Source organism: Salvelinus alpinus, chromosome 14, assembly GCF_045679555.1.
Source record: "Salvelinus alpinus chromosome 14, SLU_Salpinus.1, whole genome shotgun sequence".
Lineage (NCBI taxonomy): Eukaryota > Metazoa > Chordata > Actinopteri > Salmoniformes > Salmonidae > Salvelinus > Salvelinus alpinus.
The window spans coordinates 15,116,356-15,129,829 of NC_092099.1; the positions used below are offsets into that span (position 1 = coordinate 15,116,356).

Here is a 13,474-nt window from a genome sequence, read left to right on the forward strand (position 1 = left end):
GTACTTATTTGTAATCACATAATGAAACACAGTATGAGGCAATCACAATCAGCCCCAGACCAGCCAGTCTCTCCCTGTGCCAAAGAGCTTAAAAGGCAGCATTGAGGCAGCTGTATTGGTATTCAGGCCCATCCCTCCAGTCTCCAGCCCAGTGCTAGCCCAGGTGGCTGGAGAGAGCCCAGATCCTGGCCAGGCCTCACTCTCTTCTCAGGCTATGCTGGTTTGGCTTAAATGCGGAAGACAAATTTCAGTTGAATGCATTCAGTTGTACAACTGACTGTATCCCCCTTTCTCTGCTGGCTGGATAAGAGGTGGAGTGTGTCAGACACATTCCTGTTGCCACCAAACAGAGATAGGAAATGGAAAGCATAACACTTTGTGGATGGGACGGAAGGGAGTAGCCCATAGCGAAAGAGGACTCAACTTTGTATCTGTGCCATTATAGCATCTGTGACAGCATTGGCAGCACCATTTAGGCTTTCTTCTTCAAGATCGTCTTATCCCTGCTGATGACCTGGTTGGATATGACTCCAACAGGGTCACCAGGAGGGATCAGGCAATAAAGTTGGAAGTCCCACCCAGTTGACTACATAAAAATTTGGGAAAACCTCAATGGCGCTGCCCATGCTAATATGCCCTTTTGGCCACTAGAGGCCTCTATCATGCTGTATGGAGTAGCCCCTCTTGGAGTTCCCCTTCCCCTGGCCACAGTGGCTATATCTATCCTCACTCACTTTCCAGGATTCACATGCAGGAAACAAAGTGGGAAGGAGAGGAGTGGCACAGCCCACTGCTGTGAACAAAGGATCCGTTTCAGATTTTACAACATACATGAGTAATCACACAGCCTCTGGTACGAGGAATTCAATTTCAGTGCTTGTGGGTTGAAGCAAACGGAGAGAAGCAGGGGGACAGAGGGGAACATACCGTCACCACTGGCAGACGTTTGTCCCTTACATAGTCAGCACGAATGATGCTGCTACAGCATGACAGAGATGGCTGATGCCTTCCCTATACATACAGCGAACAGTACACTCCTGAAAGAACAGTGTCTAACAGTATAGAAAGTTGAGACTATAGTTAAGCCAGTAAAGAAAAAGTACTCCAGACATAAAATGCTCTGCAACCAATCAATGTTGAGTGCAGTTCGCAGTACACGCAAAAGTTAGCCAGCAAACGACTAACATACTCTTATTTACAATGCCCTATCAAATATCTTATCCACCACACCCTGTGTGTGAGGGAAGGGACAATGTCTGTGTTTACTTGACCGAGTCAGTGCATGGTACTTCCTGTGACAGCGTGGTGGGGGTGGGGCAGAGTGTGAGAGCAGCAGGTGCACATCCTGGTTCCTGCTGCCATTTACTTTTCTCTGATGATTAACTTATCGCCCAACGTCTACTCCACCCGGGCTGAAACCACGATGTGCAGTGCAGAACAGTAGTTACCCCAGCCCCTTTGGACAGTGAATGAACTGCTTAACTACAGTGTACATAATACCTCTGTACTACACTGTATCTACAACAGGATAATAACACACCTGGCACTTGGGAGTGTTACCGCTCCACTGTAATTCTCCAACCTGTGGTCATAGCATTGGTGTCAAGGTGAACCTGAATTCCAGCAGACACAGATAGCCGGGTGTGCTGTGTGTAAATCCTGTGGTTCAGTTTGAACATAGCTCTGTGTCACACCGCTCCATGATTTTCCTCAGATTAGGACACACCTAGAAAAACTATTCCGAATGTGCGGAGGGGTTAACCCTTTCCTTACCTCTACTGACGGGTGCAACCAAATGTTTCAAAAGCTCTTTGAAGTGCCACTAAAAGCAAAGTTATATTACACTGGGCAAAAATAGCTAAAATAAAAGATCCTAGACATTTTCCATGAGCACAAAAAGCTTTTTTCTCTCAAATTTTGTGCACAAATTTGTTTACATCCCTGTCAGTGAGCATTTCTCCCTTGCCAAGATAATCCATCCACCTGTCAGATATGGCATATCAAGAAGCTGATTAAACGACATGATCATTACACAGGTGCACCTCGTGCTGGGGACAATAAAAGGCCACTGTAAAATGTGCAGTTTTGTCACTACACAATGCCACAGATGTCTCAAGTTGAGAGTGTGCAATTGGCTTACTGACTGCAGGAATGTCCACCCGAGCTGTTGCCAGAGAATTTAATGTTCATGTATGTACCATAAGCCGCCTCCAACGTCATTTTAGAGAATTTGACAATAAGTCCAACCAGCCTCACAACCGCAGACCACGTGTATGGCGTCGTGTGGGCGAGCGGTTTGCTGATGTAAACGTTGTGAACAGAGTGCCACATGGTGGCGGTGGGGTTATGATGTGGGCAGGCATAAGCTACGGACAACGAACACAATTGCATTTTAATTGATGACAAATTGAATGCAAAGAGATACCGCGACGAGATCCTGAGGCCCATTGTCGTGCCATTTATCCACCGCCATCACCTCATGTTTCAGCATGATAATGCACGGCCCCATGTCGCAAGGATCTGTACACAAATGTCCCAGTTCTTCTAAGGCCTGCATACTCAGACATGTCACCCATTGAGCATGTTTGGGATGCTCTGGATCGACGTGTACGATAACGTGTTGCAGTACCTGCCATTATCCAGCAACTTCACACAGCCATTCAAGAGGAGTGGGACAACATTCCACAGGCCACAATCAACAGCCTGATCAACTCTATGCGAAGGAGTTATGTTGTACTGCATGAGGCAAATGGTGGTCCCACCAGTTATTGACTGGTTTTCTGATCCACGCCCCTACTTTTTTTTTTTAAGTATCTGTGACCAACAGATGCCATATCTGTATCCCCAGTCATGTGAAATCCATAGATTAGGACCTAATGAATTTATTTCAAATGACTGATTTCCTTATTTGAACTGTAACTCAGTAAAACATTTTTGCATGTTGCGTTTATATTTTTGTTCAGTATACATAAAACGATAGACTGTGCAAGAGGCATCTCAGAAAGGAAGCAAATGTGTGGGAAAGACTATGTTAAGGCATAAGCCCCGTGTTTTATGAATATTTACCATGAGGCCTGTACTGTCGGTCATGGGACTGCTGCTGCAGTACATTACTACTGACACAGCTGCAATGGGAATGCAGTATATCCTATCCAACGCCCCATTAAAGTGGTCCGCTAGACAAATACTACCAAGATATTTCCCCACCACCGTATTAACGCACGGACTGACTCGAGGAACCTTCAGCAATACAGAGATTTAGACCGCAGTAAATCAAGGAGCAGCAGTCCGCCCTGTTTCCTGGCGTATACTGTAGGAATATGAATGAGTGTGCACGTGTCAACGAGCCAGTGTGTAGTATAGCAGACTGAGATTATTATTTTATTTTTTATTTTTTAAAGGTCCTTAGTGTCACCTAGTAAGATAAATAAGCCTAACCTTTAAATCAATATGGCACTTCTGCTTGGAATACTCAGCTTCTGATGGGCACAGGTCAGGAGTGTCATGTAAAGTTGGGATTCCCCAAGTAAAAACACCAGACAACCTCTATTTTTTTTAAGACGGTATCAAACAGAACAAACAGATAAACTGTAGAGTTAACGGAATATGATGAGAATACATGCATCTCTCAAACAATTCATCTGAATGAATTACAATCTATTAAAAATCAGGGGGAAACTAACAGTCTATCCACATGTGCAACTGCAAAGTGCCTTTTGAATTTGGTTAGGGGACATGTTCAGAATGGATGTCTCCTGCAGCAGCAGCTTGACAAAGATGACCTTTCTTCTTCAGATGACAACCTCTCTGTACAGGCTCAGGTTACACACAGAGACCTAATCCTGCTGCAGGCTGGAGCACAAAGCACTTCATCTCTCCTCTGATAGCAGGCCAGGGCTCCAGAGTGGCCCGCCATGACAGGGCCAGCTCAGACCTGCACACTGTTGGAGGAAAAAGGATGGGCACGACTGGTGGGGGAGAGAGTCATTGTCAATGGAAGCCCCCAGTCAAGCACTACTAGTAAAGAGAACTAGGACGTCATTGGTAATGTGCCGCTAGAGGCGAGGACAGACTTGTGCTGGAGGTGCAAAGGAAAGATGCTTCAGTTAGGCTAAGGATGAAGATCAAACTGTCAAATGGGCAAGTCCACAGGTATCTCCGATTGTTCAGGCAATTCTCACTTAGGAATTTAATTGTGAGGTAAAATATTTAACATGCCTTTTACATCTGTATCACAAACAATATTTTTTTTTCATGTCATGAGGAAAGTGGCCATTTTAGGCCCTTTTTATTCCTATACATGCCTCCTGTAAGACCCTATGCTCCAGCAGGTATATTTCACTGGTCATCCCCAAAGCCAACTCCTCCTTTGGCCGCCTTTCCTTCCGGTTCTCTGCTGCCAATGACTGGAACTAATTGCAAAAATCACTGAAGCTGGAGACTTATATCTCCCTCACTAACTTTAAGCATCAACTGTCAGAGCAGCTGCACCTGTACACAGCCCATCTGTAAATAGCTCACCCAACTACCTCATCCCCATATTGTTATTATATTTTTTTGTTGCTCCTTTGCACCCCAGTATCTCTACTTGCACATTCATCTTCTGCACATCTATCACTCCAGTGTTAATAGTAAATTGTAATTATTTCGCCACTATGGCCTTTTTGCCTTACCTCCCTAATCTTACTACATTTGCACACACTATATAGATTGTTCTATTGTGTTATTGACTGTGCATTTGTTTATCCCATTTTTAACTCTGTGTTGTTTGTGTCGCACTGCTTTGCTTTATCAAATCAAATTTTATTTGTCACATACACATGGTTAGCAGATGTTAATGCGAGCGTAGCGAAATGCTTGTGCTTCTAGTTCCGACAATGCAGTAATAACCAACAAGTAATCTAACCTAACAATTCCACAACTACTACCTTATACACACAAGTGTAAAGGGATAAAGAATATGTACATAAAGATATATGAATGAGTGATGGTACAGAACGGCATAGGCAAGATGCAGTAGATGGTATAGTGTACAGTCTATACATATGAGATGAATAATGTAGGGTATGTAAACATAAAGTGGCATAGTTTAAAGTGGCTAGTGATACATGTATTACATAAAGATGGCAAGATGCAGTAGATGATATAGAGTACAGTATATACATATACATATGAGATGAGTAATGTAGGGTATCTTGGCCAGGTCGCAGTTGTAAATGAGAACTTGTTCTCAACTGGCCTGCCTGGTTAAATAAAGGTAAAATAAAAATATATATATTAAAAAAATTTACCGTACATGATGCAGACAACATCTTGGTTTCATTATACTCCTTATAGTGTGCTCAAACATATGGAGTATGTTTACATTCTGAAAGACACATTTTCACTGACTTTATACATTATTCATCTCAACTATTCTTTTAGATTTTGTTAATTTTAAGACAGATTGTTTGGAACAATATACTCTACAAGTACATAACATTTCCAGAGTGGCCTCTCTGCTAATTCTGCAGTTATGATTCATTTTATGAGCACAACCAACACAGTAATTGGTAAATGGATTCAAAGGGAAGTCCCTCTCCTGGTGATTTGCTGAATGTGCAATCCTACAGTCGGGTTGCCCATCCCTATTAGTGTCACCTTGTCCTAGAGAGATTTAAATGGTTATCAAAACATCACGACAGGGTATGCTCACACGAAACACAGCCCTTATTTTAAGTGTTTCTAAAATCCCCCTTTGGGAAAAATGAATGGTGGAAAAACAATTGGAACCATTTCCTTGTTTGACCGCCAGGGTTTATGGGTATTATGACTCATACTGTGGTACTCTATTTGAGAGGGAACAAATACTGCACACATAACTTGACTTTCTAACCTTGTAAGGCTACACTTTGGAAACAAATTGATAAGTATTGTAAGAGAAACCATTCCTGCTTGCAATTTAATTGTTGAAGATTTTTTTCTCCATATAGTGCATTCCCTTTCTGAGTCAACACATAGCAGGAGAAACCTCATCCTTGTTTTGGTAAGAGATACTCCCTCATCACACGGAGGGCTTAGTCCTAACATGGAGACGCCCTCTAATCTTAGTGTTATCGGGACAAAAACACTGGTGATCATACATTTATCACAGGAGTTTAAGAAATGCATTAATTCATTATTTACTGAAACTGTGTTTGATTGTGGAGTTTGCAATGGTTTGAATTGCCGAACAAGTTTGTGAATGTCTTCACGCACACTGTTGCGATTATCACTGTTCTATATGTATTGCGATTCGATACTGTGATTTTATTGCCATTTCAGGTACCATATTGCTCACTATACAAAACCTTATGAACACCTGCTCTTTCCATGACATACTGACCAGGTGAATCCAGGTGAAAGCTATGATCCCTTATTGATATCAATTGTTAAATCCACTTCAAAATCAGTGGAGATGAATGGGAGGAGACAGGTTAACGAAGGATTTTTAAGCCTTGAGACAACTGAACTATGGATTGTGTATGTGTGCCATTAAGAGGGAGAATGGGGCGGCAGGTAGCCTCGTGGTTAGAGCGTTGGGCCAGTAACCCAAAGGTTGCTAGATCAGATCCACGAGCTGACAAGGTAAAAATCTGTCATTCTGCCCCTGAACAAGGCAGTTAACCCACTGTTCCTATGCCGTCAATGTAAATAAGAATTTGTTCTTAACTGACTTGGCTAGTTAAATAAAGGTTAAATAAAAATTAAAAATGTGCAAGACAAAAGATTTAAGCGCCTTTGAATGGTGTATGGTAGTAGGTGCCAGGCGCACGGGTTTGAGTGTGTCAAGAACTGCAACGCTGCTGGGTTTTTCACGCTCAACAGTTTCCTGTGTGTATCGAGAATGGTCCACCATCCAAATGACATCCAGCCAAATTGACAACTTTGGGAAGCATTGGAGTCAACATGGGCCAGCATCCCTATGGAATGCTTTTGACTCCTTGTAGAGTCCATGCCCAACAAATTGAGGCTGTTCTGAGAGCAAAAGGAGGTGCAACGCAATATGTTTTGTTTTATACACTCAGTGTTAGTCTGCTGCAGAGAGACAAGAGAGTCATGAGAAAAATAGTTTTGATCAGTCATGGAAATAAAAGTGCTGAAAACATGTTGACTCACTATTTAAAAAGAAGATGTAGAACAAGCTCTAGGATGAAAAATACTGGAGCATTATACACACACACACACACACACACACACACACACACACACACACACACACACACACACACACACACACACACACACACACACACACACACACACACACACACACACACACACACACACACACACACACACACACACACACACACACACACACACACACACACACGCACACACGCACACACAGTACCAGTCAAAAGTTTGGACACCTACTCATTGAAGGGTTTTTCTTTATTTTTTCAATTGTCTACATTGTAGAATAATAGTGAAGACATCAAAACTATGAAATAACACATACGGAATCATGTAGTAACCCCCCAAAAAAGTGTCAAACAAATCAAAATATATATTTTATATTTGAGATTCTTCAAAGTAACTACCCTTTGCCTTGATGACAGCTTTGCAGACTCTTGGCATCCGCTCAACCAGCTTCATGAGGAAGTCAATTGGAATGCATTTCAATTAACAGGTGTGCCTTGTTAAAGTTAATTTGCGTAATTTCTTTCCTTCTTAATGCGTTTGAGCCAATCAGTTGTGTTGTGACAAGGTATGGTTGGTATACAGAAGAACAGCTCAAATAAGCAAAGAGAAACGACAGTCCATCATTACTTTAAGACATAAAGGTCAGTCAATGCGGAACATTAAGAACGTTGAAAGTTTCTTCAAGTGCAAATGCAAAAACCATCAAGCACTATGATGGAACTGGCTCTCATGAGGACCGCCACAGGAAAGGAAGACCCAGAGTTACCTCTGCTGCAGAGGATAAGTTCATTAGAGTTAACTGCACCTCAGATTGCAGCCCAAATAAATGCTTCACAGTGTTCAAGTAACAGACACATCTCAATATCAACTGTTCAGAGGAGACTGCATGAATCAGACCTTCATGGTTGAATTGCTGCAAAGAAACCACTAAAAGACACCAATAAGAAGAGACTTGCTTGGGCCAAGAAACACGAGCAATGGACATTAAACCGGTGGAAATCTGTCCTTTGGACTGATGAGTCCAAATGTGAGATTTTTGGTTCCAACCGCCGTGTCTTTGTGAGACGCAGAGTAGGTGAACGGATGATCTCCGCATGTGTGGTTCCCACCGTGAAGCATGGAGGAGGTGTGATGGTGCTTTGCTGGTGACACTGTCAGTGATTTATTTAGAATTCAAGGCACACTTAACCAGCATGGCTACCACAGCATTCTGCAGCGATACGCCATCCCATCTGGTTTGCACTTAGTGGGACTATCTTTTGTTTTTCAACAGGACAATGACCCAACACACCTCCAGGCTTACTTTGAAAAAGTAAAAATAAAGAAAAACCCTTGAATGAGTAGGTGTGTCCAAACTTTTGACTGGTACTGTATGTATGTATGTATGTATGTATAGTTTTTTTTTAAACTAATTGATATTTGGAGTCAAAGTATCGATATATCATCCAAAATAATACTGTGATATATAACTATACCAATATTTTTCCCCCATCATTATTAAAGCCGATTTATGGTCTTTCCGCATCCGTATTGGGCGTACAGCATTTACTGCGATGCAGCCTCTGCAGAAGTTAATACAGGACGTACCGCTCCCACCTACGGTCAACCAATCATGTCAATGCGGAGCTATACGGAGCCCTCCACATTGTTATAACATTTGGGAGTTGCACAGCGATGTGCTCCGGAGCGTGATTTGGCACCCACAAGCCTCCGGAGGCTTCACAATTGTGTCACACTCTCTGTACGGAGCCTCTTGATCGCATACCGGATTAAGCATAAATCAGCTTTAACTCAGTTCTTCCAGGATTTTGTGCCGTTTCAAAAAAATAAATAGTTGGAGGCAAAAATGCTTAATTTAGCTTTTTGCAACGATTTTGTCAAATTTATCATGAAGATGCGCTGACAAGGGGAAAAGTTTGACGCCGTTTGCTTGATTGAACCATTTTATGCAGTGATTGGTTAAAATTGCGAGCTCTCGCAGAATTGCAAAATCCTGGAGGGACTGGTTATTGAGCTCTGTCAATATGTGAAGTGTTACTGAGCAGGAGGAAGACAATGCAACACATTGTTGTAAAGTGTAAAGCTAGGCTAATCTCTTCTACGTCATCCCTGGGACAGATGCAGCGCACTGTTGTAAAGTGTAAAGCTAGGCTAATCTCTGCTACGTCATCCCTGGGACAGATGCAGCGCACTGTTGTTCGTGTTGTCCTCCAGGTCAGCTACTGGCCCCCTTTTCCAGGACCTCCTCCCCAGGAACCCCTACCAGACCATTTGGGGGCAGACACACCCTCAGATAACACATTTGAGGCTCTGGATAAACATTGACCAGATCATAGGCTATGGAATGCCCTGAAGTGATTTGTTTTCCCCTGTTCTACCAAAACGTTGATTAGATGTGGTGATAATAGGAGATATCACCCAACCCAGCCCACTCCATGTTAATGCTGTTTACATGATTGCCACTGGGGGGGGGGGGGATCAAATAAATGTCATCATTTGTTTGGTAATGCCAAGCACAGGCCCAGATAAAAATACCCTCTAGCTTGCCATCTTTAAATCACTCACCGGCAGCCAACTGAGCATATAGACCTGGCGGATCATTAACACAATAGATGGGTGGGAGTTCTGGAATGTGTCGTTTGTTCCCAAAAGGGATTTATGTTCTGCTTGTAAAAGGTAGGGATTAAATAGTAAAACCAAGAATTCCACATACATACCACTGTCATGAAATGACTTGGCACCGGTCTGTAAATCAGATCATACGAGTGAATGAACATCTACACGTTGGCAAAAAAAAGTCCTTACATGTTCACAAGTATGCATGGCTGATTAACAGTGAAGGGAAAGAATCCTTCTCAAGGAGTAGGCCTATAACCAACATCCTACAAGTCACTGGAGGAGCCATGATAAAGGTTGTTTATACTGTACAGTAAAAGTCAGGTTCCACCACACGTCACTCCAGTTCCCTCCCGGCTGTCCTCATTCATAGCCCTTATGTAATGTCAACAATGTTTCCAAAAATACCCCTCGGAGCATTCCGGACTAACATCCGCAAATATGTCTCCGCTACCACTAGCCTAGATCCTCTGCAGTTTTAATAGGAGAAATATGTGACTCTCCGACACATCAGCTTTAGGCAATGCCTCAGTATTTACAGAAGCTTAAACACGCCATAGTTTGGGTTTTCATCCATTGCACGGTTGGTCTGATGATACAATACTACTACAGCAGCCATGACAACATCAGTATGTGGAACAAAGATACTCATTTTGTGTATGATCTGTCAGTCAACGCACCAAAGAATGCCCTCAACAAATATTTCAACACTGAGCGAAGTTAATGGTTAATAAGTTAGATCCAAAGGGCACCAGCGGTGACATTGTCCAGTGTATTACCACATATACAACCGACCCCTCTCAGACCTTTAAAAGGTCAGACAAACGTTAGCCAGCTATGAAACCCTATTGTAAGGTTTGCATTCTTGAAGAGTTGAATAATCAAAGCAATTATCATGAACTTCAGTTTAGATTAACAATGTGACATTTCACTTTTTTATGAAATAATACATTCTTACCCGTATTGGTGATGTTGAGAACTTGATCTTCCTCCGTGGTTCTGGTTCCTCCTCATCTGAGAGTCCAGGGGCATCCTCAAAGTCCTCTTCATACTTCTCCTCACAGGGCTGCTCTTGTTCCTCCTCCTCCTCCTCATCCTCCTCCTTGAGGATCTGGTCAGTATCCCTATCGTCCACAAATGCTGCGTTCTCTATGCCGTACACCACTGGGGAAACCTTGCCCCTGATTCTTTGTTCCACCTGTTCACTCTCCTCCTCAGCAACCTCCTCATCCACCTCTTCCTCATTGCAACCCCCAGTTTGATTTACAGGACTTGTGTCTTCCCTCCTCTCCTCTTTCAGTTCATACTGCTGCAACTCCTCAACTTGACTTCCTCCTTCCTTCTCCAGTGTAATCGCGGTCTCCTTGCCCTCATCTTTCTCTAAGATCTGCCGACGGGGGTCATCATTCTGACTGATCACCTTTGCTGGTGATTCTTTTAGCTCAACTTTGAGCTCTTTAGGGGGGTGCATGTTCATCTCCTCAAAAACACTGTCTTCGACATTCTCATCTTCATTCTCCTCGCTCTCGGATGACTCATTTTGGACCACTACGAGCTCAGCCCGGACCATACCAGGCAGAGATGAGGCCTGGGCAGGTGGATTTTCCATGGTGAGACTCTGTGCCACATGCCCATCACTCTTGGCACTGTCTGAGGTTTTGGCCCTGTTGCTACTGTAAACGCTACTGGCAATCGTGGTAGTCTGTTTTTGATCCCTGGGGGATGGGCTGGAGGGTTTTACTCCATCGCTACTCACAGATGGTCTACTGAAACCGTCACTGGTTGAGGCGGAGCGCTTGTAAGAGCTTTGGCCGCCCGGGGATACGGGCTCTGGGGAGATGGGTTTTTGGGTGGCATTGGCTGTTGGGGAAATATGTTTTCGGGTGGCGTTAGTGACTGGGGAGGTTGGTTTGAGAATGACACCGGTAACGATGGAGGTGGGTTTGTTAGTGGCATCACTAGTTGGAGTGGTGGATTTATACAAACCTTCCCTTGTCAGAGACGTAGGCAGTGAGCGATCAGTGGGACCGCATACTTTAGATGACATCTCTGTGGCTTTTGCCGCGTCGTCACTGTCCACAATGAAGTTGTCTAGCCGCTTGGACATGGGTCCAGCATTCAGTGACAACCTGGACACGTGTTTTGTCTCCTCAGTATCACTCCTCTCATCCGGCCGGCTTTTCACCAATGGTGTAGGACCTGGCTCTGTTTTGATGTTGCTTGTCTCAGTGGACCCCGACAATCTCCTGGTACTTTTCCCCCCATCAGACACACTGCCCAGGGACACCCGGCTTACAACTCTGTTGGGAGACTTCTCCGCTGCGGGTTGTTCTTTGACGCTCCTCTCAAAGAGTTTTCTGGTCGAGCAAAACTTCTCTGCCAAAGCTGCTTTGTCAATTTCGACATCTTCTCCCTTGGGGTTTTTGTCTAGACTTTGAGATTCTGGGCTAGTGGCACTGCTCAAGCTTGTTTTGTGTGTGATGACTGCAAATGGTACCTTTGGTGGGGAGACCAGCAACACATCAGATTTCACCTCTTGACTCTCTTGCTGCTGACCATCCATTTGCAGGAAAATATTCTTTATCTTGTTCACCCGATTGCCAAAAGGCCTCCCCCTCGTGTCCTCCCGGGTGTCGCTAGACCCATTTGCATACGTCTTTGCAGCACCTTCGGATTTCGTCCCATCAAATGAGCACTTGATAGCATGGAAGTCCGACTTGTATGCATTTCTATGCGGCGACGCACTCCTCAGAGTCCTTTCTCCTTTGCTCTCGGCTTTTATCATTTTCAAAGATTTACAGGGAGTGTCTTGGGAAGAGATATAACTAAGTATTTCCTTGTTTCTTGTTCCACTATTGTTGTTCTCTCTCGACCAGTGCCAAGGGCCCCGCTGAGATTCTCCGGCGCCCTTACCTCAAATCATGCGTAATGTGGTGGCCATCTACAAAGAAAATAGCAAAATACACGTTCAAAACCAAGCTGTTAGAATTATTCGAACCTATCCAGCCAGGACCAGTGTCATATTAACTTCATGTAGACCTCGCATACTTCAGGCAACTTCATAGTAAAGGATCCCCCCCTCCCACTAGTACTGTATGTACATCGTTGTAGACCAACTTCTTTAACAAAAGGATATCAATACATTTAGCCAAACTGAATTTAAAACCATTTTTATTTTTATCTAACACTAGTAACCATTTAAAACACACAATGCTGCAAAATAATGAGTTTACTAGCTTACTGTAGGCTATTGCGTAAAGATATGCTATAAATTACAACAGCCTACAGTCGATTTTATTCTGAACGGGCTTTCAAGTATCCAATTCTTAACCGGTCAAATGTATAATAAAGTCAGTTAGAGTTTCAACTGCGCCTGTGAGAAACACGTTCGATACAAAGTGTCTCTAGTGGTGATCAGTTTCATTGTAACAATTCAAAGTAAATCGTGAGCAAAACATCTGAGCATTCCGCACACAGAATAACTAACTTTACCTCCTATGGTCACTTGTTTCATCGTCCTATGCGCGGAAGACTCCTCAGTAGACAACTCTTGTGAAATTTATACTCCCAAACTTGTCATTTCTTCACCGCCATCGTTCCCCTTTCCATAGTTTCCCTCCCTCCTTGTACTCCAGACACAGACCTGTCGCGCTACCGCGCAAACCCTCGCCCTCGAGCGCGCCACACGATC

General features: G+C 43.5%; 1 protein-coding gene across 2 annotated transcripts in view; it reads right to left on the reverse strand.

The window, feature by feature from the left end:
* Positions 1 to 13,474, reverse strand: part of ppp1r9ala (protein phosphatase 1 regulatory subunit 9A-like A) — a 35,655-nt gene extending 22,181 nt beyond the window's left edge. For both annotated transcript variants that reach the window (XM_071340602.1, XM_071340603.1), the window contains exons 1-2: positions 13,276 to 13,474; positions 10,742 to 12,724 (exon numbers count right to left, since the gene is read on the reverse strand). In XM_071340602.1, coding sequence (XP_071196703.1) covers positions 10,742 to 12,568 — 1,827 coding nt within the window. In that variant the 5' untranslated portion in view covers positions 12,569 to 12,724; positions 13,276 to 13,474. The remainder of the gene's footprint in view (positions 1 to 10,741; positions 12,725 to 13,275) is intronic.